This window comes from Gopherus flavomarginatus, chromosome 10, assembly GCF_025201925.1.
Source record: "Gopherus flavomarginatus isolate rGopFla2 chromosome 10, rGopFla2.mat.asm, whole genome shotgun sequence".
In the NCBI taxonomy this organism is placed as follows: Eukaryota; Metazoa; Chordata; order Testudines; family Testudinidae; genus Gopherus; species Gopherus flavomarginatus.
This window is the reverse complement of record NC_066626.1, coordinates 12,303,449-12,327,252: the sequence shown is the minus strand read 5'-3', so window position 1 is coordinate 12,327,252 and position 23,804 is coordinate 12,303,449. Positions and strand designations below refer to the sequence as shown.

General features: G+C 46.6%; 1 protein-coding gene across 2 annotated transcripts in view; it reads right to left on the bottom strand.

The window, feature by feature from the left end:
• Window positions 1–16,811, bottom strand: part of LRRFIP1 (LRR binding FLII interacting protein 1) — a 211,037-nt gene extending 194,226 nt beyond the window's left edge. For both annotated transcript variants that reach the window (XM_050916117.1, XM_050916110.1), the window contains exon 1: window positions 16,673–16,811. In XM_050916117.1, the coding sequence (XP_050772074.1) occupies window positions 16,673–16,762 (90 nt within the window). In that variant the 5' untranslated portion in view covers window positions 16,763–16,811. The remainder of the gene's footprint in view (window positions 1–16,672) is intronic.
• Between the last annotated feature and the right edge of the window lie 6,993 nt (window positions 16,812–23,804).

The window sequence follows — 23,804 nt, the reverse complement described above, 5'->3', positions numbered from 1 at the left end:
GGTGAGGTACCGAGCACCTCCCAGCTTGTCTAGGAACTCATCAGGCCTGGGCATGGGGTAGGCATCAGATACAGTGATGGCATTGAGCTTTCGATAGTCCACACAGAACCAGATTGACCCATCCTTTTTGGGGACCAGCACCACTGGCAAGGCCCAAGGGCTGGAAGATGGCTGGATCACCCCCAAAGCCAGCATGTCCCTGACCTCTCTTTCTAGGTCCTGGGCAGTTTTCCCAGTGACCCGAAAAGGGGAGTATCTTATAGGAGGATGTGACCCGGTCTCCACCCGGTGGACAGTCAAATTAGTGCATCCAGGCTGGTTGGAAAACAGCTGTCGGTACAGATGCAGCACCCCTCTGATCTCAGCGTGCTGGGCCAGGGTCAGCTGATCAGAGAGGGGAATCACCTCCAGGGGGGAACCAGCTTTTGTCCCAGGGAATAGATCCACTAAGGGGTCATCTCCCTGCTCCTCCCAATGTCCACACACAGCCACCACCACATTCCCCCTGTCACGGTATGGCTTCATCATGTTCACATGGTACACCCGGCGGTGATGTGCCCAGTTTGACAGCTCCACCACATAGTTTACCTCATTTAGTTTCTTGATAACTTGAAAGGCCCTTCCCAGGCAGCCTGGAGTTTGTTTTTTCCTCACGGGGATGAGAACCATCACTTGATCCCTGGTGGTGAAGGCACAGGCCCGCGCCGTGCCGTCATACTAGACCTTCTGCTTCCTCTGGGCTCGGGCCAGATTCTCCCTGGCCAGGCCCATGAGCTTGGCCAGTCTTTCCCGGAAGGTCAGGACATACTCCACCACCGGCTCTCCCTCAGGAGTGGCCTTCCCCTCCCATTCATCTCTCATCAGGTCCAGGGGCCCCCTTACCCACCTTCCATACAACAGTTCGAAAGGCGAAAACCCGGTAGATTCCTGGGGTACCTCCCTGTACGCGAACAGCAGGTGAGGTAAGTACTTGTCCCAGTTCTGTGGGTGCTGGTTCATAAATGTTTTTTAGCATCATCTTCAGCGTCCCGTTGAACCTTTCCACCAGCCCGTTGGACTGGGGGTGATACGCTGAGGCCCAGTTATGCCGGACCCCACATTTTTCCCACAGCACCGGAGCAGGGCCGACATGAAGTTGGACCCCTGGTCTGTTAAGACATCCTTGGGGAACCCCACCTGGATGAAAATTGTCAGCAGCACATCTGCCACGGTGTCAGCTTCGATAGAGGACAAGGCCACCGCCTCGGGGTAGCAAGTGGCAAAATCCACCACCACCAGGATGTATTTCTTCCCCAACCGGGTCGTCTTGCTGAGAGGTCCCACTATGTCCATGGTCACCTTCTGGAAAGGTTCTTCTATGATGGGTAAAGGCCTCAAAGCCACTTTCCCCTTGTCCCGGGCCTTCCCCATCCTTTGGCAGCGGTCACAGGATTGGCAGTACTGTCGGACATCAGTAAAGACCCCAGGCCAGTAAAAGTTCTGTAGCAGCCTCTGCCTGGTGCACCAGATTCCCTGGTGCCCTGCAAGAGGGATGTCATGAGCCAGGTACAGTAGCTTGTGGCGAAACTTCTGGGGAACCACCAGCTGCCTCCTGATCCCCCATGACTCTACTTCCCCTGGGGGAGCCCATTCTCGGTACAGGAATCCCTTCTCCCACAGGAACCTCTCCTTGCAACCTCTCCTCATGGTCTGTACCGCACTGAGGTTATCCCAGTCCCTTGGCCTCCGCAAGGAGGGATCTTTCTGCAACTCGGCTTGGAACTCAGCAGCTGGGACAGGGATGGGGACCTGCTCTCTCTCGCTGGCTGGGTCTGAGGCCGCAGCCTCTCTGAGCCATGTCTCTGGGCGTTCCCCCGCCCCCATCAGGTTAGGGTCCTGCACCTCGGGCAGAGTCCCTTCCCCGTTGTCGGGGCACAGTGCCTTTCGCTGACTGACTGCGAGTCACAACCAGGGCACTCTGGATGTTACTTGGCCAGTCCTCGAGGTCCCCTCCCATTAACACGTCCGTGGGCAAATGTGGGTATACCCTCACGTCCTTGGGGCCCTCCTTGGCCCCCCACTTCAGGTGTACCCTCGCCACAGGCACCATGAATGGGGTCCCGCCCACACCCATCAAGGTCAGGTAGGTGTCGGGCACCATCCGATCTGAGGTCACCACCTCGGCCCGGGCGACCATCACCTCTGCGCCCGTGTCCCAGTACCCAGTGACCTTCCTCCCATCTACCTCCAGGGAAACAAGGCACTCTGTCTGGAGAGGCAGCCCTGCGCCCACTCTGTAAACCAAAAACCCAGAGCCTGGAGCATCCAGCCCCCCAGAGGAGCTGACCTGGGGACCTCCTCTCTCCTTCACAGGTTGTACGCTGCCAGTCCCCCTTTCCTGAGAATGTTGCCCCTCCTCTGACTGGGTCTTTACCCAGTCAACCCTCTGCGGGTTGGGTCTGCTCAGTCTGTCCCTGAGCTTGGGGCATTGGGCCCGTATGTGGCCTCGTTGGCCACAGTGATAGCAGCTCATGTCTCGTGGGTCCCCTCGAGTGGGACGGATGGACCTGACGCTGGATGTTTCCCTTTGGTGGGGGTTCTCCATAGGCCCCCGCTGGGAGGTCCCATGGTGACTCTCTCTCTGCGTTGAGGCAGGCCTGCTCCTTCGAGACTCCTCCCTGTTGTCTCCTGCTAGACTGTCCACAAATTGGTTGGCCAGCTGGCCTCCGTGCTGCGGGTTCTCCAGCTTCTGGTCCATCAACCACAGCCTCAAGTCGGACGGGCATTGCTCGTACAGGTGCTCTAGTATGAATAGGTCAAGCAGGTCCTCTTTAGTTTGGGCCCCAGCTGTCCACTTGCGGGCATACCCCTGCACCCGGTTGACCAGTTGTAGGTATGTGACCTCACGAGTTTTACGCTGACTCCGGAACTTTTTCCGGTACATCTCAGGAGTCAGCCCAAACTCGCGGAACAGGGCCTGTTTGAACAGTTTGTAGTCCCCTGCCTCCGCCCCTTTCAGTCGGCTGTACACCTCCACGGCGGTGAAGTCCAGTAAGGGGGTGAGAAATGAGATCCTGTCTGCAGGGTCAACCCTGTGCAGCTCACAGGCATTCTCAAAGGCGTCAGGAAGGCATCTATGTCCTCCCCTCCTTACGCCGGGCCAGCAAGCCTTTATCAAAGCTCTTTGTAGGCTTGGGTCCCACCTCACTCACCGCAGCCGGGGCCCCACTGCTCGCCAGCCGGGCCAGCTCCAGCTCATGTTTACACTGTTTCTTCCGCTCCTTCAGTTCTTGCCTCCTTAACTCGAGATCTTCCCGTTTCAGCTCCCTGTCATATTCCAGCCGCCTCTGCTCCACGGATGCCGAGCGCCACCGAGACGATCTCCTGCTGGGGGGTGAGCTTCGCTGGCAGGATCCCCTGCTGCCCGGGGGGGGTCATGGTGCCCTCGGTATTTGCTGGGACCTCCTCCCCGCCCTTCCCTTAGGCATAGGAAGGGGGGGTCTCAGGAAGCCCTCAGCCGCCGGCTGACCACTCCCAGCTGGGACAGACACTGGTGCCTGCACTGCATCTGCCAGGCTGCGTCCCTCAGAGACAGGGCTCCGTTCATTCAAGCGGTCTCCCTCCTCCAGCTGGGCAATCAGCTGGTCTTTCGTGAGTCTCCCACTGCCCAGCCCCCTCTCCTTGCACAGCTCCACCAGGTCGCACTTGCGCCGCTTGGCATACATCTTCCTGCTGGCCACTCACAGGCCGGGGTGCTCACTGCTCCCCGCGGTTTCCATGGCGACTCCCAGTGCACCAGCCCTTCTTGAGGTCACTACCTCTCTGCCAGGGTCGAGCTGCAGACTCCTCCGCCCCTGGGACCGCTCGCTGTGATCCCCCAGGGGACCCTGTTACTGCAAAGTCCTTCTCACTGGGCACACACTCCCAGGGGTTAATCACCCCTAAAATCATCCCTTCATTTTACTGCTCCCCAGTCACTTACTGCAGGCAGTGCCGTCCATGGGGTGCAGTATGTCCCACCACTGCCACCAGTTGTCACGGAGTGTGGGGGAGTCCAGCCCGGCACCCCTCTCCCTGGGACCCACAGTGACTCTCAGCCAGCCAGTAAAACAAAAGGTTTATTGGACAAAAGGAATGCAGGTTACAGCAGAGCTTGTAGGCACAATCAGGACCCCGCAATCGAGTCCTTCTGGAGTTTCAGAGTGCTTGGGTCCAGCACAGGATCCCCTGAATTCCCCTCATCCAGCCCAAAACCGAAACTGAACTGCCCCTCCTCCAGCCGGCCGATTCCTTTGTCCAGCTTCCCAGGCTAACCCCCCTCCCCCTTACCTGGCTCAGGTTACAGGCTTAAAGACCCTGTCCCTCACCTAAAGACATCCCCAGCTCTCCCATCCCCCATGCAGACAGCCCCTACTCCATCACAGCTCCAAGCTGGAATGCCAGTACAACTATTCCATTCTTTCACCTCCTAAGCTAGACTTGTAAATGCAAGTGCTGACAGCATTAAAGTTACCTCATGACTGTTGAAGGTAATATTTTCCTCTCTTATCAGAGGTGAGGAGTAAGGTTCATCTTCCCCTCAAAGGTGGTTTAAGTGCAGAAGTGAGGGAACAACTGGCATTTCAGAGCAGCTATTTTAAGCTTTGGTTACTCAGTCCATGTAGATTGACGTATTATGCGCCTGGCAGCCTGCTGCTGTGAGCATGGTGACCTGACTGTACCCCAGTAAGGACAAATGTGTCTTCTTGTTGCAGGCCTGCTGTGAAAGGCATTTGATCTTTGTTCTGGTGGTTAGGTCATCTAAATACCACTTTGAAAGCACTCCTCTCACTCCCAATTTTATCAAACAACAAATTCAGAACATTGCTTCTCTAAGGTAGGATAGACAGAAGTTTAAGAATAAACATTGAGTCATGCAGATAAACCCCTCCTGGGATCAGGCATGGATTTCTATGTACTTTCAATTCTTACGCAAGTCTCTTGCTTGACTGCAATAGGATCCAGGATTCCAAAACAGCTGTTTCCTCAGCCAGTAATGGAACAGCTCAGCAGGATTCAGGCCAGCGGTATACCCAAAACAGATAACCAATTATTTGAAGAAGCAATACACGTTAGGTGGATTATAGTTTAGAAGACCATCCATTTCATTCTGATTATATAGATTTTAGGGTTTTATCTTGATTCCAAAACTACCCAATGCTTTGCCTGAGCATTTCCTCTGAAAGACGATGGGAAGTGACCTCCAAAATCAGTGCTGCTCATTGGCTATATAAGTACAATACCTTAGAAGAGATGGGAAGATCATAGAAGAATTAGAGCACATTTACTCCATGAACTGCTAACCTTTTAGTAACTGAAACACTTCTCACCATCCTACCGGCAACTACAGCTTCCTCTTTATGGGCTTAATCTTTGTATCAAAGTCACTGATGACTGGGTTGAACAGGTTCAGGGTCAGACCTACATGGGGTCCAGTAGTTTCCAAAATGTTCTGCTTTACTCTAGCGAAGAGATATAAAGCCAGATCTGCTTTCTCTCTGATAAATGTTGTGCTATTGATGCCCAAAATACACTCTAGGGATAGATTATGCTAAAACCACCAGAAAGTTAGTGGGCAATGTGATGAAGAGCCAAAATTAAACTAAGTTTTAAATCTATAAATATAGTTTTGTTAGGTACAGTATAAACTGCTCACAAATATTAATAAAATACTAACAAACAACTGGTTCTATGATGGCTCTAGCTGGCAGACAGAGTGGATAAAATATTTATACAGCACTCTATAGAATGTCAGATTTCCAGAAGCCTCATGCACCTTTAACTGCCAAATATTAATCAAAAAGATTTCCTGGCCATCTAACAAGATACACAACTACCACTTTGGAGTCAGTGTCATTACAGAGAACTGTCTGATTTGCCCTATTTCTTGCACTTAAATTATTTATCCTTATGTATGTATGAATAAAAAGAGTTCTCTTTCTCCAAACTCACTGAACGTTCTGAATTATATATTAGGTACAACAGTTCATACCTAAAACAAATTGTCGGGACACATGAGAGCTCAAAGCACTTTACACACACTAACAAAGCCTCAACAACCTTGCAAGAAGTATTATAGTATCCATTTTGCAACTGGGTCAGTGTCACAGAGAGGTTAAGTGACTTGCCCAAGAATACAACCCTTGAGTCTAGGCTCCCAGTTCAGCCATGAAACCAACTGTCTCATTAAAAAGACTGGGTTTTGAAAAAGGGAACTGACTAATCAGAATCTTGCAATGAAGATATGAAGTATACCATAGACAGGTATGAATTTTGATTTATTGGAACTGATTTACTGAAATTGGATTTAACCATACTGGTTTACCAAGCATTGATAGAAGGCACTCAGTCTTGAGAATAAACACTGGTTGCTGATGTCCACCTTCCATTGGCAGGTCACCCAATTTTTTGTATAATAATTTTACAGGAAATAATTTATCATCTGCCCTCTGATCAGACATAACACATGAGAACTCTAACCAAGCAGAGGGCACGTTAGAAAAGACATTGAAATTTCAAACTGGAATAAATGAACTTCAAATGTTTGAATCGTTGGAGTTCTTGAAAGGAATCTATCAAATTAAAACTAAAATAAATATATTTGCTTCGTTAAGAAGTTGACTTCAGTTGGAGTGGTGCTCCATGATTTCCAATATCAGAACCTAAGTGCATAACATCAACCTGCGATCAAAACACTAACAAACTAACAAAACCAAACCCCCTGCCAGTTAACCTCCTCGGTCCTCCCCAATCTCTTAGGGTATGTCTACACTACGGGATTATTCTGATTTTACATAAATCGGTTTTGTAAAACAGATTGTATAAAGTCGAATGCATGCGGCCACACTAAGCACATTAATTCGGTGGTGTGCGTCCATGTACCGAGGCTAGCATCGATTTCTGGAGTGTTGCACTGTGGGCAGCTATCCCGTAGCTATCCCATAGTTCCGGCCATCTCCCCTGTCCCTTGGATTTCTGGGTTGAGATCCCAATGCATGATGGTGCAAAAACAGTGTCGCAGGTGATTCTGGGTAAATGTTGTCACTCATTCCTTCCTCTGTGAAAGCAATGGCGGACAATCATTTTGTGCCCTTTTTCCCTGGAATGCCCTGGCAGACACCATAGCATGGCAACCATGGAGCCCGTTTTGCCTTTTGTCACTGTCACCGTACGTGTACTGGAGGCCGCTGACAGAGGCGGTATTGCAGTGCTACACAGCAGCATTCATTTGCCTTTGCAAGATAGAGACGGTTATCAGTTGTTCTGTACCGTCTGCCATGCCATTGTAAATTCGCGATGAGATGACAGTTATCAGTCGTTCTGTACCGTCTGCTGCTGTCACGGCTGCTCCTGGCTGACCTTCGCTGAGGTCGGCCGGTGGCGCAAAGACAAAAATGGGAATGACTCCCCGGGTCATTCCCTCCTTTACATTTTATCTAAAAATAGAGTCAGTCCTGCCAGGAATAAGGGGCAAGTGTACTAGAGAACCAGTGTACCAGAGAGCACAGCCGCTTCATGTCAGATCCCGCAGAAATGATGAGCTGCATGTCATTCTAAGGGGTGCCCCTGCAACGACTCCACTCGTTGCTTCCCTCCTCCCCTATCCCTCCTGGGCTACCATTGCAGTGTCCCCCCATTTGTGTGATGAAGTAATAAAGAATGCAGGAATAAGAAACACTGACTTTTTAGTGAGATAAAATGAGGGGGAGGCAGCCTCCAGCTGCTATGATAGTCCAGGCAGTACAGAATCTTTTCTTTACACATGAAAGGTGGGGGGGCTGATGGAGCTCAGCCCCCATTTGCTATGATGAGGATGGTTACCAGCCGTTCTGAACCATCTGGCGGGAATAACCAGGAGTCATTCCTATTTTTTACCCAGGTGTCCCTGGCAGACCTCACCCAGGCCAGCAAGGAGCACTCACGGGATGATGACAAGGACGGCTATCAGTCCTTTTGTACCGTACCGTCTGCCACCGGGGAGGGGAGGGGAGAGGATGCTGCTGTTCAGTGCCGCAGCACCCCATCTACCAGCAGCATGCAGTAGACGTAGGGTGACATTGAAAAAAAGTCAAGAAACGATTTTTCCCCTTTTCTTTCATGGGGGTGGAGGGGGGGCAAATTGACTAGATATACTCTGAACCACCCCAGACAATGTGTTTGACCCTACAGGCATTGGGAGCTCAGCCAAGAATGCAAATACTTTTCGGAGACTGCGGGGACTGTGGGATAGCTGCAGTCCTCAGTACCCCCTCCCTTCCTCCATGAGCATCCATTTGATTCTTTGGCTTTCCGTTATGCTTGTCACACAGCACTGTGCTGTGGACTCTGTATCATAGCCTGGAGATTTTTTTCAAATGCTTTGGCATTTCGTCTTCTGTAACGGAGCTGTGATAGAACAGATTTGTCTCCCCATACAGCAATCAGATCCAGTATCTCCCGTACGGTCCATGCTGGAGCTCTTTTTGGATTTGGGACTGCATAGCCACCCGTGCTGATCAGAGCTCCACACTGGGCAAACAGGAAATGCAATTCAAAAGTTCATGGGGCTTTTCCTGTCTACCTGGCCAGTGCATCCGAGTTCAGACTGCTTTCCAGAGCGGTCACAATGGTGCACTGTGGGATACCGCTTGGAGGCCAATACCGTCAATTTGCGGCCACACTAACCCTAACCCGACATGGCAATACCAATTTCAGCGCTATTCCTCTCGTCGGGGAGGAGTACAGAAACCGGTTTAAAGAGCCCCTTATATCGATATTAAGGGCCTCATTGTGTAGACAGGTGCAGGGTTAAATCGGTTTAACGCTGCTAAATTTGGTTTAAATGCGTAGTGTAGACCAGGCCTTACTAAAGATCATTCAAAACCCAGGTCATATTTTAAAAAAAGTCTCCATCTACATACATATAACATGGCTTATCATAAAGAGAAGTTACATCTTTTCACCATTTAGGATTATTTTAATATTTTGTATGTACCTCACTCAGCTTGAATAATGAAGACTGTCTAGTCAGTTTCACTTTAATTTGTAGTTATTTCTAGTGAGCCACACATTGTGCTTCCCATGCACTAGTACAGTATCACAATTTTTGGACTACAAATGATGCAAAGGAACGATTAAACCCAAACTCACTGAAATTAAAATTGATTTAATTTCACCAAAATTGATCATTTTTTTCCTTTGTAAAGCCACATGCAAAAACAAGTTGACAGTGTCCTTGCCAACTAGTCAAGTAACTAAATATAATAAATACTGTAAATTTGAGATTTGAAAACATTCTCATAACATTATACCAACTTCAATAGAAAGAAAGAGACTTAAAAAGTTTTCCCGGACCTAAGTACTACACTCTTCAATTTTACAGACAAAGGGTTCTTTCTAGTGGTCACTTGGGCAAAAAAAGCAGAAATGAGGACAAGTTTTCCAGCCCATAGATAACGAAACCCAGTATTGATTTTTAGGAGTATTAAAGTTTGCATACAAAATGCCAGCATTGTGATGTATAATTGACTTTTCTAGATCATCTAATAAAAATAGCAATTTATGGTCTTGTGTGCCTAACTTAAGCAAATAAACAATATTAATATAGATATATGCCTGTAGCAGAACTACTTCATTTATGCAGCTGACATGAATTTCCTTGCTACATTTACTGGACTCCTCTATATCAATTTATAATATTATTATTATTATAGGAAATATACCAATCTCCTAGAACTGGAAGGGACCTTGAAAGGTCATAGAGTCCAGCCCCCTGTCTTCACTAGCAGGACCGATTTTTGCCCCAGATCCCTAAATGGCCCCCCTCATGGATTGAATTTACAACCCTGGGTTTAACAGGCCAATGCTCAAACCCTCCGCCCATTATTAATATTATTAACAGCTAATACAAACAGCACAAATGGGAAGTCAGCCAGAGAAAAGTATACCTGAAGAAAAGTGCTGCCTCAAGTTTGGTTCACCAAATTGTCAGTCCCATCCACATCGTACAGGGCAACCACAACCAGGCCCCACAAAATTATAGATACCACATCATAATGTAGGGGATGCCTTGACAAGTGACTGTATTAGTGTTAAAGCTCTGACACGGGATTCCATTGTGTATGCACTAGTACTTCTGGCCAGACTGGCAGAGTATTCATGGATTACTGAATTGATAGATTTTACTAACACTGCTGGCATGTATTCCTGGAGGGGAATAATATAGCCTAACAGTCTTCATTGACCTAACACAGAATAATCTGCTAGCATCATCACTGGTCTGTAACAGAATTTGAAAGAGAAGCCTATCATTGATCACCTTTCCTCTCACCCTTAAGCACTGACACAATCAACGAGAAACAGTTTTGGTGACGGAAAGATAAGTATATACACAATAAAATCCTCAGTGGGAGACATCTTTTTGTGTGTTAGAAATTTAGAGTAGCATATGATTTATTTTTTTTTTTTTACCTTGGGCGTTCATTTGTAAATATATTTACAAGTCTGCAATTCATTTAATTCCCAAATTAATTAAATCAGTAGCAAAAAAATTACATCTGATTAATGTTATCAGTTTAGCCAGAGCCACAGTGCAGAAGAAAGAGTGGGAGGGGAAGTGCAAAATATCATTAAACTATTTTCACACTGTTGGAAATGTTACTGTTGACCGTCTGCAAACATTCTTACCACCATAAACAACCTGGTGGTAAAAATGTCTGCAGTACATCTATGCTAGTGCTTCCATCCAAGCTAAACCAACAGTGAGAAAACAGCTAAAAATTCCCAGTGTAGAGACCACTCCAGAGAATGAAGTGCCAATACTGAGTACACAAAAAGCTGTCATTACAATTTGCTTCAATTATACAATTTCCTTTCATTGGTTCATAGTTGCTTCCTCCTAAAACTGCTCTCTCATATCCTGTAGAGGTGAGAAACACCATGCTTCGACTACCCTTGTTCACAAACTACTTTCAGTTTTCACCTGCATTTTAGATAAGTTTATACTAGGAAAAGGAGTTATTGCCTTCAAATTCACCAAAAACAGTACAACATTTCCCATTCTGGAGGTTTACACTGCCTGACACTTGAAATGTATCTAACTCTCCACAGTCAGATTCCTTCTGCAAAAGCAACTAATATGAGAAGAACTGTTGATTTTTGAAGTGTTACAGCTGTAATCTTGAGACAGTACCTGAGAAGATTCAAAGTAGACAGACCTCTATACTGGAAAGAAAATAGCCATAATTCAAAGAACAAAGTTCATAAATTCTGAGTTTGACTCATAGGGTCTCAGGATCACAAGAATGATATCGACATGACCAAGGACTGATATGGCCACTAGCCTACCTATACACAATCTGAACATGAAAAAATAACTTACTAGAATCTACTGTATAATTTACAAGCTTCCATGGCCACAAGCTAACAATGGCAAGGGATGATGGTTGAAGGAAATAGAAAAACTTGTAGACTTGATACACAGACTGAAAAAAAAAGCAAACCCGCATCAGAAACCATAAATGTCTCAGAACTCTGCCAAAACATTAGGGAGTGACTGAAGAGTGGCTGGAACAGCTGGCATGAACAATGTCACCCATCTTAACATCAGTTTTTTTCTAGCTATCCTCACTATGATGGAAATTTTTGGACAAATTGATCCCAGAAGTTTTAGACAGATGTTAGTCACACTCCAAAATGCATTCAGATACCAACGTGACAAACATGGTAAAAACCTCTACAGAACAGAAATAGAAGACTAAAAACCCAAATACTACATAACAAATGTATTCACTCTACTCCTGAGTGGAAGACAAGGCAATAACATAAAGAATTACCACAGTTATACTATACAACTCACAAGACTGAAACTGTATAGTACAGGCAGTTAAAAATAATGAGAAAACTCTCAACTTTCCAGATCTCAACCCTATAGCCCAGGGGAAAAGATGGGAGATAAATGTGACTAAAGAATTTCAGTTGAATGGATCTGTCCTTTATCCAGCTAAATTCCAGATAACATAGGAATCACACTTACTGTTTGCCTTTGGGATATGGAAGCAATATACAGCTGTCTGGGTAAAGCTGAAACTAGGACAGGAACATGTAAAAGAAAGCAAAGACATGGAAGACTGTCCTATTATAAAGGAAATCTGCTCGCTACAATACTACAAAGGCTAAGTCGAGCGCAACTGGGAATAAGTGTCAACATTTTTTAATGGCATTTTAAACACAAGAACCAGATTCAGCAAATTCCTTAAACAAGCTGATGCACTTAAATTTAAATCACAAATAATCCACTAAATTCAGTGCTTAAACTTAAATGGTTAAAGTCAGACACATGCTTAATATCATGCAGAACCAACACCTCTGACCTTGATCTTGCATCATTACAGTCAATGCGCGTTTTTGCCATCAGCTTCAGTAAGCACAAGATCAAGGCCTTTATTACCATTTTCTTCTCCTCCAAAAAGCTCATAATATTGATGTGCACTATAAACTGTTTACACTTAGAATGTTGACAATATTTGTTTAGCTGCTTGTTGACACAAATACATGCACAGAGGTTATGTCAGATACCTATTTTAAACTGTGGAATCCATGAAAAACATTAAACATTCATACAACTAGAGTCACCGTTATGAATAAATACAATAAACTATTTCATAAGTCTGAAAATTAACTGCCTACTTACACTGTCTAAATCTTATTTCTTAATTCTGTACTTTGTACCTTTACTATTTACCTATGTTCTGACATTTTTATGTAGCTCAATGAAGAAAAAATAAGGGCCTGAATTTTCTTTTCTCAGTCATTAATGGTGACCTAACAATCTGTAAGCATACCAGCAGTTTTGCTAGCCCTAAGCAATAAGAACAGCCAATGACTTCAGTACTTGTTGGCACTAAGGCCACGTCCAGACTAGGGTATTAAAATCGATTTTAGATACGCAACTTCAGCTACGTGAATAACGTAGCTGAAGTCGAATTTCTAAAATCGAGGTACTCACCCATCCAGACGGCGCAGCATCGATGTCCGCGGCTCTCCGTGTCGATTCCGGAACTCCGTTCGGGTTGATGGAGTTCCGGAATCGATGTAAGCGCGCTCGGGGATCGATACATCGCGTCCAGACTAGACGCGATATATCGATCCCCGAGCAATCGATTTTAACCCGCCGATGCCGCGGGTTAGTCTGGACGTGGGCTAAGCAATGTTTCTCCTATACATAAACACTCTAAAATACTGTAGGCTTAAGTGGTGCTCCAAGATTATAAGGATCAACACCCTTGATGTTAATGTAACTTTTCTGTTTTACATTTTATAAATTTACACTTTGATATCATGGTCTATTGCTAAAGCAGACAACTTTGCTAGAATTATTACGTCTCTAATCCCTCATGATACAATTCTGCAAAGCTAGGGAATTAATAACTAACAACTGTGCATGTATAAAATATTACTATGTTGTTCTAAGAAGTGCACTTAACTTACACCTTGGAATGGTATCAAGAAGCCACCAGTGGAATGCACTATATACAGAAAAGGAATTCAGATTCCAAAGAGTCAGGATATCTCCAGCCAATATAAATAAATAACTGTTATGAGCAAAATACATAACTTGTATGTATGGGGTCCCTGTGGTGGTCCAAAATCTTATTCCTTCTTGCTGCTCTCACTCTGTACACCCCTATTTCTAATCAAGAAAAGGGTGGACAATAGACTTGTACTCCATCCTAGCAGTCAATCAGAATCTTACCTTACTTTATGTAAAATTTGTTCATTGGATGTTTAGGGCTTCATCCTCTTAGGCACTGGTTCTCAATCAGGGGTTTCCATACCCCTAAGGGTATGCAGAGGTCTTTCAAGGTGTACATCAACTCATCTAGATAGTTGCCTAGTTTTACAACAGGCTACATGAAAAGTGCTAGCAAAGTCAGTGCAAACTAAAATTTCATATGGACAATGACATGTTGATACTGCTGTATATATTATATCAGTGTTTCTCAACCTGGGGAGGGTCACAATTTATTTTATAATTATATAGTAAAAATGAGAAAGGAAGCATTTTTTCACTAAGGGTATGGCTACACTTGAAATTTCAAAGCGCTGCCGTGACAGCGCTTTGAAGTGTGAGTGTGGTCGGAGCGCCAGGGCTGGGAGAGAGGTCTCCCAGCGCTGCACGTAAAGCACATCCCTTACGGGTGTAGCTTGCAGCGCTGGGAGCCATGCTCCCAGCGCTGCGGCACTGATTACACTGAGGCTTTACAGCGCTGTATCTTGCAGCGCTCAGGGGGGTGTTTTTTTCACATCCCTGAGCGCAAAAGCTGCAGCCCTGTAAAGTGCCAGTGTAGCCAAGCCCTGATAGTGCACTGTGACACTTCTGTATTTTTATGTCTGATTTTGTAAGAAAGTAGTATTTAAGTGAGGTGAAACTTGGGGTATGCAAGATAAAACAGACTCAGAAAGGAGTACAGTACTCTGGAAAGGTCTCTGAGAATCATTGCACTAAGGTGCTGAGAACTCTAAGCTCTCACTTGAGTTAGGGGCAACTGTGGGCACTCAGGATCTTGCAGGATCTAGCCCTTAATGTTTAAGTCAAGCCAACCTACAAGCCTCAGACTTCTTGACTCTTAAATCCCATATGAAGACATCTATAGTGCAAATTAATATAATACACAATGTTATGTCTTCAAGACATTTTTCAAGACATGTCAGATATGTCTGTCAAGACATTTGACAGAAGTGTCAAACAGAGCCTGAAAAGAAAATCACCTCCTTTCAACTGGCAAGGTTCACTACCCAAAATTTTGCCCTTTGCTGCAGTTGGGTTAGTGCCTATAATAGACACTGCCCTAAAAATGTTTACTTATATACACAGCATATCATTAAGAGATAAAAAAAAATACCAGCTAAATAATGTTTGTTACTCTTTACCACAGAACCTCTGGCATAGTCTTTGCTTTTTAACTGAAGCCTTGTAATTACATGTGAGTGTCTCCTAGCTGAGGGGGAAAAAAATAACGCAAGTTTATGCAAGCTTTTAAGACAAATGGCACGGCATAGGGTAGCAGTGCAGGGATTTTAGCATGCAGGCTGTACTCCATCTTTATTATAAAGGTCCCTCTTATAACATTAACTGATAAGGGGCCACTCTACATTGGTTCCCAACGGCATTCAGCCAGATAAATGCTCAATTTAGATTCCTCTGTAATGCATAAAATAGAGTTTATCAGGGCAGAAGGCATGTCCTGAGACGTAAACTACTACTAACACTTGGTTTAATGTACATTACAATATACTGAGTTTTTAAATTTTGATCATGTGGAATAGAAAAATCTTAATTACAGAAACAACCATGAAATCCACTGAAAGAAGGGAAAACTATGCAGAAGTGCCCCGTGACTCATCCTAGTTTAAACTTTTAAGGATACTGGATAAGTAATGAAGTATGACTAAATGAGTCTATTTAAATACATACTTATTTAATATATGAGTTAGCTAACTATTATTCCCACAAAACCTGAACACAGAATTCACATGATAAAAAGAATAAAAAAGTACGACTGAGTCTCACAGATAATCAAGACCTATTTCTTGCAAAATCTAGAAGTGTATATTACCCATCTTCACTGCTCATTTCACTGACAAAATCCACAATAATTGGAAAGGTTCCTCCACTTTCTTCTGAATCATATCACCAAGGCATTCCCTTTATGCCAGTAAAAACTTGTAATTTTACAATACAAGCAAAACATAGTGCATCATTCCAGTGGACAGACATATCAGGGTTCCAGCCACAGTGTAGGCCTGAGACCTAATCATTCCCCTCCTCCTCCTACATTAAACCAGCCCTGGGTGAAACTCAATAGGTTGAAGTAGCATGAAAATCCCATGCAAACGCTGATTATATGTGGGGGGAGGTGTTACATTCCTGCCTTTACATTGTAACATTTCTCCTCATATTGCAGGATAAAATAATTCATACTGAGCAGCAAGCCAACAAAAGTATGGACAGTATGCTACTGAAGACTGAGGATTTTATTATTAGGGGGAAGAGGGAGAGACAGACTCTGCATCCTCTCCCAGTGGCCACGTTCACAGCAGGCAGTGTGTAGACATACCAACTTTGCCCAGCAGTGCAGAGGGGACAGGGGAGGCAAAGGCACCTGACAGCAGGAGCAGACTGGTCTGACAACTGGGCACCTAGGGTCACTTTCAGCAAAGCCCATCAAGCAGCAGCGACTGACAAGCAGCGGCTCCTCCCCACACCAGCCGCAACCCGTCCCCGAGGGACCGCTATTTATTACACACCCAGATCCTGCCTGGGCCACCTCAACGCCCTGGAACTCCCAAGGCAACACACAGCTCCAGCCTTCACCAGCACCCCCATTTCACCTCCAGCTCCCTGGCTCCATGCCCACCTCCCTGTCCCTACGCCCAGCCCCTCCGTCCTCCCTTCCTCCCCACATCCCTGTCCCAACCCCTCCCAGCCCCCTTCCTCCCACAGCCCTCCCCGTGCTCCCTAACCCACCCCCACCTCCTCCCCACTGTGTCCCCCACCCCTAATCACCGCCCCCGTGTGTCCCCCCGCGTGTCTCCGAGCCCCAGCCCCTCCCCCTTCCGCTCCGCGTCAGGGCGGCCAGACCGTCGGGCAGCCCCGAGCCCGGCCGCTCCTCACCTCCCGGGCGATCTGGTTGAGCGCATCGTCCTCCGCCGTCAGCCGCTCCCGGTTGGGGAGCCGCTTCCGCCCGGCCCCCTGCGTCCCCATTGCCGCCCGCCACGAACCGCTCCTGCTCGCCCCGCTCCGGCACGAGCTGCGCCGCTGCTCCCGCCCCGCGCCCGCCGGCGGCTACGCACAGCGCGTCACGGGGGGCGGGGCTCAACGGCCCGGCCCGAGGGGGGAGAGAGGAGGGGAGATGGGAGGGGCTGAGGGGCCTGGGCGGGGAAGGGGGCGGGGCTTTGCTGCAATGGGAGGGGTTGTGGAGTGGGGAGGGGCTGGGGAGGCTGTGATGAGATGGATGGGGAGGGTCTGTGGGAGATGGGAGGGGTTGTGGAGTGGGGAGGGGCTGGGGAGGCTGTGATGAGATGGATGGGGAGGGTCTTGGGAGATGGAAGGGGTTGTGGAGTGAGGAGGGGCTGGGGAGGCTGTGATGAGATGGATGGGGAGGGTCTGTGGGAGATGGGAGGGGTTGTGGAGTGGGGAGGGGCTGGGGAGGCTGTGATGAGATGGATGGGGAGGGTCTGTGGGAGATGGGAGGGGTTGTGGAGTGGGGAGGGGCTGGGGAGGCTGTGATGAGATGGATGGGGAGGGTCTGTAGGAGATGGGAGGGGTTGTGGAGCGGGGAGGGGCTGGGGAGGCTGTGATGAGATGGATGGGGAGGGTCTGTGGGAGATGGGAGGGGTTGTGGAGTGGGGAGGGGCTGGGGAGGCTGTGATGAGATGGATGGGGAGGGTCTGTGGGAGATGGGAGGGGTTGTGGAGTGGGGAGGGGCTGGGGAGGCTGTGATAAGATGGATGGGGAGGGTCTTGGGAGATGGGAGGGGTTGTGGAGCGGGGAGGGGCTGGGGAGGCTGTGATAAGATGGATGGGGAGGGTCTTGGGAGATGGGAGGGGTTGTGGAGTGGGGAGGGGCTGAGGAGGCTGTGATGAGATGGATGGGGAGGGTCTTGGGAGATGGGAGGGGTTGTGGAGTGGGGAGGGGCTGGAGAGGCTGTGATGAGATGGATAGGGAGGGTCTTGGGAGATGGGAGGGGTTGTGGAGCGGGGAGGGGCTGGGGAGGCTGTGATGAGATGGATGGGGAGGGTCTGTGGGAGATGGGAGGGGTTGTGGAGTGGGGACGGGCTGGGGAGGCTGTGATGAGATGGATGGGGAGGGTCTTGGGAGATGGGAGGGGTTGTGGAGTGGGGAGGGGCTGAGGAGGCTGTGATGAGATGGATGGGGAGGGTCTTGGGAGATGGGAGGGGTTGTGGAGTGGGGAGGGGCTGGGGAGGCTGTGATGAGATGGATGGGGAGGGTCTGTGGGAGATGGGAGGGGTTGTGGAGTGGGGAGGGGCTGGAGAGGCTGTGATGAGATGGATGGGGAGGGTCTTGGGAGATGGAAGGGGTTGTGGAGCTGGGAGGGGCTGGGGAGGCTGTGATGAGATGGATGGGGAGGATCTGTGGGAGACCTGTGGGATTGGGCGGGGCTGTGGAGTGGGGAGGGGATTGGGGTGATTGGCAGGGTGTAAGGTGACCAGATCGAAAGTGTGAAAAATTGGGATGGAGTAGAAGGTAATAGGTGCCTATGTAAGAAAAAGACCCAAATATTGGGACTGTCCCTACAAAATGGGGACATCTGGTCATCCTAGCAGAGTGGGATGGGATAGAGAGAGGCTAGAGGGTGATGAGTGGGGAGGGGTAATGAGGTAGGGAGGCTTTTTGGGGAGATGGGCAGGGAGGTGGGGAGGGGCTTTGGGGAAGGCCCTTCCTGTTCATTGAATGAAGCAAGGGTCTTGTAGAAAAAAATACCCAGAGTCTCATCCAATCTGTCTCTTCAGTTTCCAGAGCTCCAGTCATACCTCTCTCACCCCTCACCCACATTCCCCATCCCCACTGGCTCCCAGAACCACACTCCCTCACCAGGCTTCTTGGGCAATGTCAGTGGGCCCCTGCCTCAGTTTCTAGTCCAAGTCTCTACCAAACCAATCTCACCCAGTTCTCTCCTCCACCTCATTCATCCTTCCAGCTCTCTCTCTTCCCCACACACCTCTCCCCACCCTGCTGCTTCACAGTTCTCCTTTGCCATACAGAGCAGTTCCTCATCCAAGCTTAGTCTTCCCCCATCCTTGCCACTGGCTCCCAGTCCTCTCCTCTCCCACATTTCCCCACAGATCTCATCCCAGAGTCACCCGCCCCTCAACTCCCATTCCTAATTTCTAACCCCTCCACTGCCAGTGTCCAGTCCTGGTCTCCCCACCGGGTTCCTTGTTCCAGTCTACTACTACTGCCCCCAGGCCCAGCTCTAGTCTTTTTAGCATTCAAATGAAGTGGCTTCCTCTTCCATACTGCCTAGGTAATAGCGGGGGAGTCATTGGGTGCAGAGGAGAGAGAGTTCTGATGTGTGGTCTGATCCTGGCCTGGCCCGGAGAAGGCCAGATCTGCAATTGCAGGGAAAGTCCTGCCCAGCCCCAGGCCACTGCCAATGGAATTTTCAGGGAATTTAGTTGCAAAATCTCTACTGAACATGTGCAAGCTGCACTTTTTCAAAGTCTTACAACTTGGCCTTGTGGACAGCAAAAGTCATATCCCTGACACAAAGGCCGCCACCTCTCTACCAAATGTTAAGTCTCTGTTTCAAGCACAGAGGCACTGAAGCTCCTCAAAGTAAAAGTCACTGGGATTTTTTATCATAGGCAAAACAACATATTTTCCTCTAGCCTCGTTCTTGGAAATGGCTGCACCATTTTGACTATATTTTCCAGAAAACATCTGTTTGAGGTAGACAGTCAGCAAAGAAAATTTCAGCCCAATTGAGTAAAGTTATAAGCAACTGAAAATGGTCTCATAATGGGAAGTGTTGGGCAATCTTAGTAATAGACTGTGGTACCAACCCAGCCTATAATTTTATGTGTTAAATCTGAATAAATTTTGCACAACTTCAACTGGATTTGCATGTACACCGCATTGGTGCCTGGCCACCTGATCCAGGCTGACACTAACTCCCTCTCTGGCTTTGGTCAAGTCACTTAATCCTTCTGCCTTCCCAGCACCCCCCATATTCCAACCAGCTTCCAGCTCACCGCTAGTTACATTCCTCCTTTCCTATTCAGCCTCCAAAACAAATACCCCATTAGTGGTGGTAGAAAAAAGATTGTTCCTTCAGGCTCCAAAGGCAACTTTTCTCCACCTAACAATGATACATTTCCTTGCAAGAGACTCTTTTCTATGAATTTTTAAATAAGAATATATTTTATTTATTTAATTTACTTATACAAGAATATACCTTGCCTTACTAATCTAATTTTACTAATCTTACTAATCTAATCTTACTAATCTTACTAATCTATTAGAGTTCTTTGAAGGGGTCAACAAACGTGGAGAAGGGGGATCCAGTGGACATAGTGTACTTAGATTTCCAGAAAGCCTTTGACAAGGTCCCTCACCAAAGGCTCTCATGTAAATCAAGCTGTCATGAGATAAAAGGGAAGGTCCTTTCATGGACTGAGAACTGGTTAAAAGACAGGGAACAAAGGGTAGGAATTAATGGTAAATTCTCAGAATGGAGAGGGGTAACTAGTGGTGTTCCCCAATGGTCAGTCCTAGGACCAATCCTATTCAATTTATTCATAAATGATCTGGAGAAAGGGCTAAACAGTGAGGTGGCAAAGTTTGCAGATGATACTAAACTGCTCAAGATAGTTAAGACCAAAGCAGATTGTGAAGAACTTCAAAAAGATCTCACAAAACTAAGTGATTGGGCAACAAAATGGCAAATGCAATTTAATGGGGATAAATGTAAAGTAATGCATATTGGAAAAAATAACCCCAACTATACATACAGTATGATGGGGGCTAATTTAGCTACAAGTCAGGAAAAAGATCTTGGCGTCATTGTGGATAGTTCTCTGAAGATGTCCATGCAGTGTTCAGAGGCAGTCAAAAAAGCAAACAGGATGTTAGGAATCATTAAAAAGAGGATAGAGAATAAGACTGAGACTATATTATTGCCCTTATATAAATCCATGGTACGCCCACATCTTGAATACTGTGTACAGATGTGGTCTCCTCACCTCAAAAAAGATATTCTAGCACTAGAAAAGGTTCAGAAAAGTGTTACCGAAATATCGGGTCTGCCTAGCTGAGAGCCAATTAACAGCCTGACAGGGATAAGGAAAAATGCTTTATTCTGCAGAAAAAGGAGAGCCTGTACCTTGGTACAAAAGACTCTGTCTTACACACATTTCACAAACCTTTTATACGCATTCAGACAAAGACCCTTGCGTGTTAATACTTGATTGGTAAGTGTAAAATCTCATGCTCCCGTTATCTGGGTAGTACTGACTGGTTTGGAGCAGGATTTTCCTGCTTTGAGGCAGAGGAAAAGAGATAGTGCAAAAGTTTAGGCTACTGTGTCCATGAGCAGTACTCACCCCACCCCCCACTGGCCGCTTGTAAGTATAAATCCTTATATAAATCCATGGTACGCCCACATCTTGAATACTGTGTACAGATGTGGTCTCCTCACCTCAAAAAAGATATTCTAGCACTAGAAAAGGTTCAGAAAAGGGCACTAGAAAAGGTTCAGAAAAGGGCAACTAAAATGATTAGGGGTTTGGAGAGGGTCCCATATGAGGAAAGATTAAAGAGGCTAGGACTCTTCAGCTTGGAAAAGAGGAGACTGAGGGGGATATGATAGAGATATATAAAATCATGAGTGATGTTGAGAAAGTGGATAAGGAAAAGTTATTTACTTATTCCCATAATACAAGAACTAGGGGTCACCAAATGAAATTAATAGGCAGCAGGTTTAAAACAAATAAAAGGAAGTTCTTCACGCAGTGCACAGTCAACTTGTGGAACGCCTTATCTGAAGAAGCTGTGAAGGCTAGGACTATAACAGTGTTTAAAAGAGAACTGGATAAATTCATGGTGGTTAAGTCCATAAATGGCTATTAGCCAGAATGGGTAAAGAATGTTGTCCCTAGCCTCTGTTCGTCAGAGGATGGAGATGGATGGCAGGAGAAAGATCACTTGATCATTGCCTGTTAGGTTCACTCCTTCTGGGTCACCTGGCATTGGCCACTGTTGGTAGACAGATACTGGGCTAGATGGACCTTTGGTCTGACCCGGTACGGCCGTTCTTATGTTCTTATGTTCTTGAAATGTCAGATCTAACAGCCAGCCAGCAAGGAACATTCTTATTGTTGTTGTTGCTATTCCAGCAATATTCCATCTACTGGATCTTCTATTAGGATAAAATACAGGTGAAAAAGAGAGAAATTTTGAGTTGAACAATATAGAGAGAATGTTAAGATTGCCAGGTCCAATCCTACAGGACACACTCTGTCTGAAATGCATATTGATTTCAGTAGGAGTTGCAGGTGCTCATCACCTCTGGGAGTCAGATCACCCCTTCCTGCTCAGGAAACACAGAGGAATGGCAAGAGAGGCAGGAAAATCCCAGGGGGTTAATCTTGGGAAGATTCCTGGAAATCATCCCCTCAAGGAAAAGGGGTTGGAGAAGCCTCCCAACCCCAGAGAATCCATGGGGAAAGGGACTCCCACACTGGTGTATGCTGGAGTTGTCTGCAGGGACTGCTCTTCCTCCACGTTTGTTGCTCCACTGCCCCTCTACTCCTCTTGGCAGCAGGTGCCCTAAAGGGTTAATATAGCTCAAACCTGTGTTAACGCCCTCCTAGACAGAAATTCAGTTGGTTTTCAAGGCACAGTGCTACAGGCAGCATCCCTGCGCTGCCTCTGTTCCTGTCTTCTTAGTCCCTTTCTCCCCTCTCCCTTTACCTTACCCCACTTCCCAAACCTCGTGGAATCCATTCTTCATGGATACCAAGTGAATTTTCATATGACGTGAAACCATCCATTATCAATTCTAATAGATTCCCTGGACTACACTTGAAGAGTTGGATACAAAATTCATTTTTGAAACATTTGTGCCCATTGTCTTCCCATAAAGGTGAAGGATTAATTAACCTTGACAAGGAGCAAGTGTTCTCTGGAATGCCCAATACAGCTCTACCATGATACCCTAAATCAGACCTTCTCTTTGAGTTCTGAGCCTCTCATGAGCATGGACCACAAATGTGTTAAATTGTGCCGTGGTTTTGTAATGTGTACATATATCCCTATGGGACTCAGATAAAAACAGCAAATTTAATTTCTTTTATGACCCACTTTCTGCTAGAATTTGAAACTAGTTTTCCAGAGTACAAGGTTGGTATGACCTCAGTCCTCCTAATGAATATGTTTCAAACACAGCTATATCAATTAACTTCAGTCATGAGTTGCTATGACTCTAGTAGTTCAATCCTACAGACCTCCTCAGCCAATGGTGCCAGATTATTTAGTGGTTTTCTGATACAAATGAACATTGCTTTTTAACAAGGTTGGGACAAACATTTTATTTGTGAACTAAGATAGAAGTTTTTCTTTTTCAAAGTCTAAACTTTCTGATAGAAACAAATACAACCCTAAGAAAGAAGAAGCAGAATGTTTAAAACACAAGGGCAGTTGAAAATTATAGCTCAGGCATGTGCTAAAATCAGAAAGTGCCAAGACACACTACCCACAGTGTTATTCAAATTGTCTGTGTTGAACCAGACCCTGCATTCCTGGTACAGGTATAACTTCCAAAGGTTGATCTGGGAGCTTTGAATGTACAATAATTATGGGATCTGGATCATTTGTGAATTCCTCCACTGTCTAGAGATGTGCCAAACAGTTTAATTAACATTTCAACACCTCCCAAAAGACAGTCTCCTGGCTACGTGTGGAAAGGGCACATTGATTTCTATTCACTGAAGGAGATCTGGATAATGGAGCCCACTGACACAAACTGCTATGGAAAGAGAAGAGAGAGAGGCCTCTTGAGCAATTTCAAGCAGTTTCCCTTCTTCAGAAGCTCTTTCATCTTACTTTGTTTCTTTTTATATAAATGAAATCACGGTGATTATTTTTAGTTAGTGCCTCGCTGTCTCTACTGTCTGGACAGAGATTCCGTTTTAGTAGTTGGTTGAGTTATCCAAAATAAACCCTCTCATCGCCAAACAATAAGGCTGAGAATTTATTACCAAATTCTGCTAGGTGTTAAATGTCT